General features: G+C 33.7%; 1 protein-coding gene across 1 annotated transcript in view; it reads right to left on the reverse strand.

Annotated features, from left to right (window-relative positions):
• Positions 1–1179: 1179 nt before the first annotated feature.
• LOC108689358 (frizzled-7-B) overlaps positions 1180–2126 on the reverse strand; it is a 3031-nt gene continuing 2084 nt past the window's right edge. The window contains exon 3 of the mRNA XM_018196095.1: positions 1180–2080. Within this exon, the coding sequence (XP_018051584.1) occupies positions 1542–2080 (539 nt within the window). The 3' untranslated portion in view covers positions 1180–1541. The remainder of the gene's footprint in view (positions 2081–2126) is intronic.

Consider the following 2126-nt stretch of genomic DNA (forward strand, 5'->3'; position numbering starts at 1 on the left):
TTATATACAATGAGTGAACTTAAAGTAGTACACTTCTTACAAATAAAATCTTACAAGTTAATCTCGTTGAGATTTTGTCAAGATGCATCCTCGACATTACAATCTAGATGATAATACATTCGTCGCGCGGAAAAAGGATCTCTACAGCAAACATAGATACAAAGAAAAAACAGCTGACAAATATCGAAGTCTCCTTTTGAATATCATCGTATTCTTTTATGTCCCTCAGTATTTCGTAAAAATAAAGCGTAATAGATTACGGTACTCCATCATGATATTAGGATGGAAAAATTCGGCAGTATGAATTAATTGTTAAGACGTTTAGATCTTTAATCCTTAGGTATAATTAATTCGGTTGGATATATCAACGTATACTAATGTCAGTTATATAAAAGTCTACTTAAGTTCAAATATAAAAGCATGATGCAAGCGCTTTGATTAATGAAATGTCTAAGCTGCATTCTATCAAGCAACGCGATAATTTGTACTTTAGCATCTAGTGCGTCTGACCATTTATTATGTATACATCTTTATATTTATGCCATGACAGTTCTTAATATGCAGTATGCGCTAGTATATATCCAACTGAATTTATCACTAAAAGTCTTAATTCTCAGATTGTATTGGATTGTAGGATCCAATTAGCTGCTTTGAAAACTTTGAACACTTGATTTATTTGCTATAGCATTTGAGCAATTTCAACTTAAACGTAGGGACTTGAGTCATTCATAAAGAGATGAGATACGCTAGTAAAAGAACAAACAATATAAATCGTCTAATAATACTTTCAAACTCATCAACATACAGTCCAAACACTTTACGAGTCGTAGATCGTTTATAGAAACGCGAGATAAAAAACTTATTTGGCACAGCGACGAATATTAACATATGTCTAATTATTCATGAGATAATCATAAACACAATCCGAAGTGTTGTTGCAACTTTCATACAAATCGATTTAATTAATTAATTTGAATCAAAGTTGAAAATAAATATAAATTTGCCTAAAGATTCTTAAAAATTAAAAACAAATTTTAAATAATTAATGAATGATGTAAATAAATTCGAAAAACAATTTTTAAAAAAATTCCGCGTATTGATATCATACAATAAATTAACATTTTTGTTTAAAGCTAATGATTTTCCAATGTTAATAAAAAAATAATGCGTTTAGTTATGCTTTGCATTATAAACTGAGATATAACACTTAGAAATTCGGGAATTCCTATCAGCGATCATGCGGCTGTCTTACTAGCTGAACTTACACATTTTAACATCATTATAAAAGTCACGATATCGTATGTGTTTTACCTCCACATACATATCGAAAAATTCTCTTACTTTCTTAACTGCACATTAAGTTACAAAGAGTTATAAGGTTCAAGAAGCAAAGTAAAATATTGAGAAAAGGACATTAGTTTGTTTTCGTCTAAATGTTTTTTGAAAAGATTTAACTCGTCATGTATAATTTACCTGATCGTTCAACAAAAAAAAAAAATAAAAAAGTACGTATATCTTCGTGAACAAATGCAGCTGTGGATTTAAACGTAGGCTTCAGTGCGATGACCTCGTATGTGATGGAAGAACTGCTGCCAACTGGTAAGCGTCTTCTTAGACCATACCCAGAAGCTGCTAGTAATGCCCACAATCATCGCCATGAGGTATTTGATCATGAAAATCTCGAAATCGGGTTTACGACCAAGATCGCGAATGCGCTCGCCGAGAGGACACGGCAACGAGTAGAGTACCTGCAGACCCGGTCGTGAGCACATCTCTAAGTTCCATGTAAGCATCCATTGATCGAAATACGCTTGCTCATAGAAAAGGCAGGCGATTACGACTAGAGCAGGTACAATGTAGAGCACAGAAAAGATGCCGATGCGAATCATGAGTTTCTCGAGTTTATCAGTCTTTGTGCCGTCATGCTTCATCACCGTTCGAATGCGGAAGAGCGAGACGAAACCTGCCAGCAGGAACACAGTGCCCAATAAAAGATAAACGCATAGCGGTGCCAGCACAAAACCCCGAAGAGCCTCCACGTTCCAAAGACCAACGTAGCAAACTCCGGACAATATATCACCTACAAATTAAATTAGAAAAATATAATTTATATAAATATATATATA

The sequence above is a fragment of the Atta colombica genome, unplaced genomic scaffold (assembly GCF_001594045.1).
Source record: "Atta colombica isolate Treedump-2 unplaced genomic scaffold, Acol1.0 scaffold105, whole genome shotgun sequence".
NCBI classification, from domain to species: domain Eukaryota; kingdom Metazoa; phylum Arthropoda; class Insecta; order Hymenoptera; family Formicidae; genus Atta; species Atta colombica.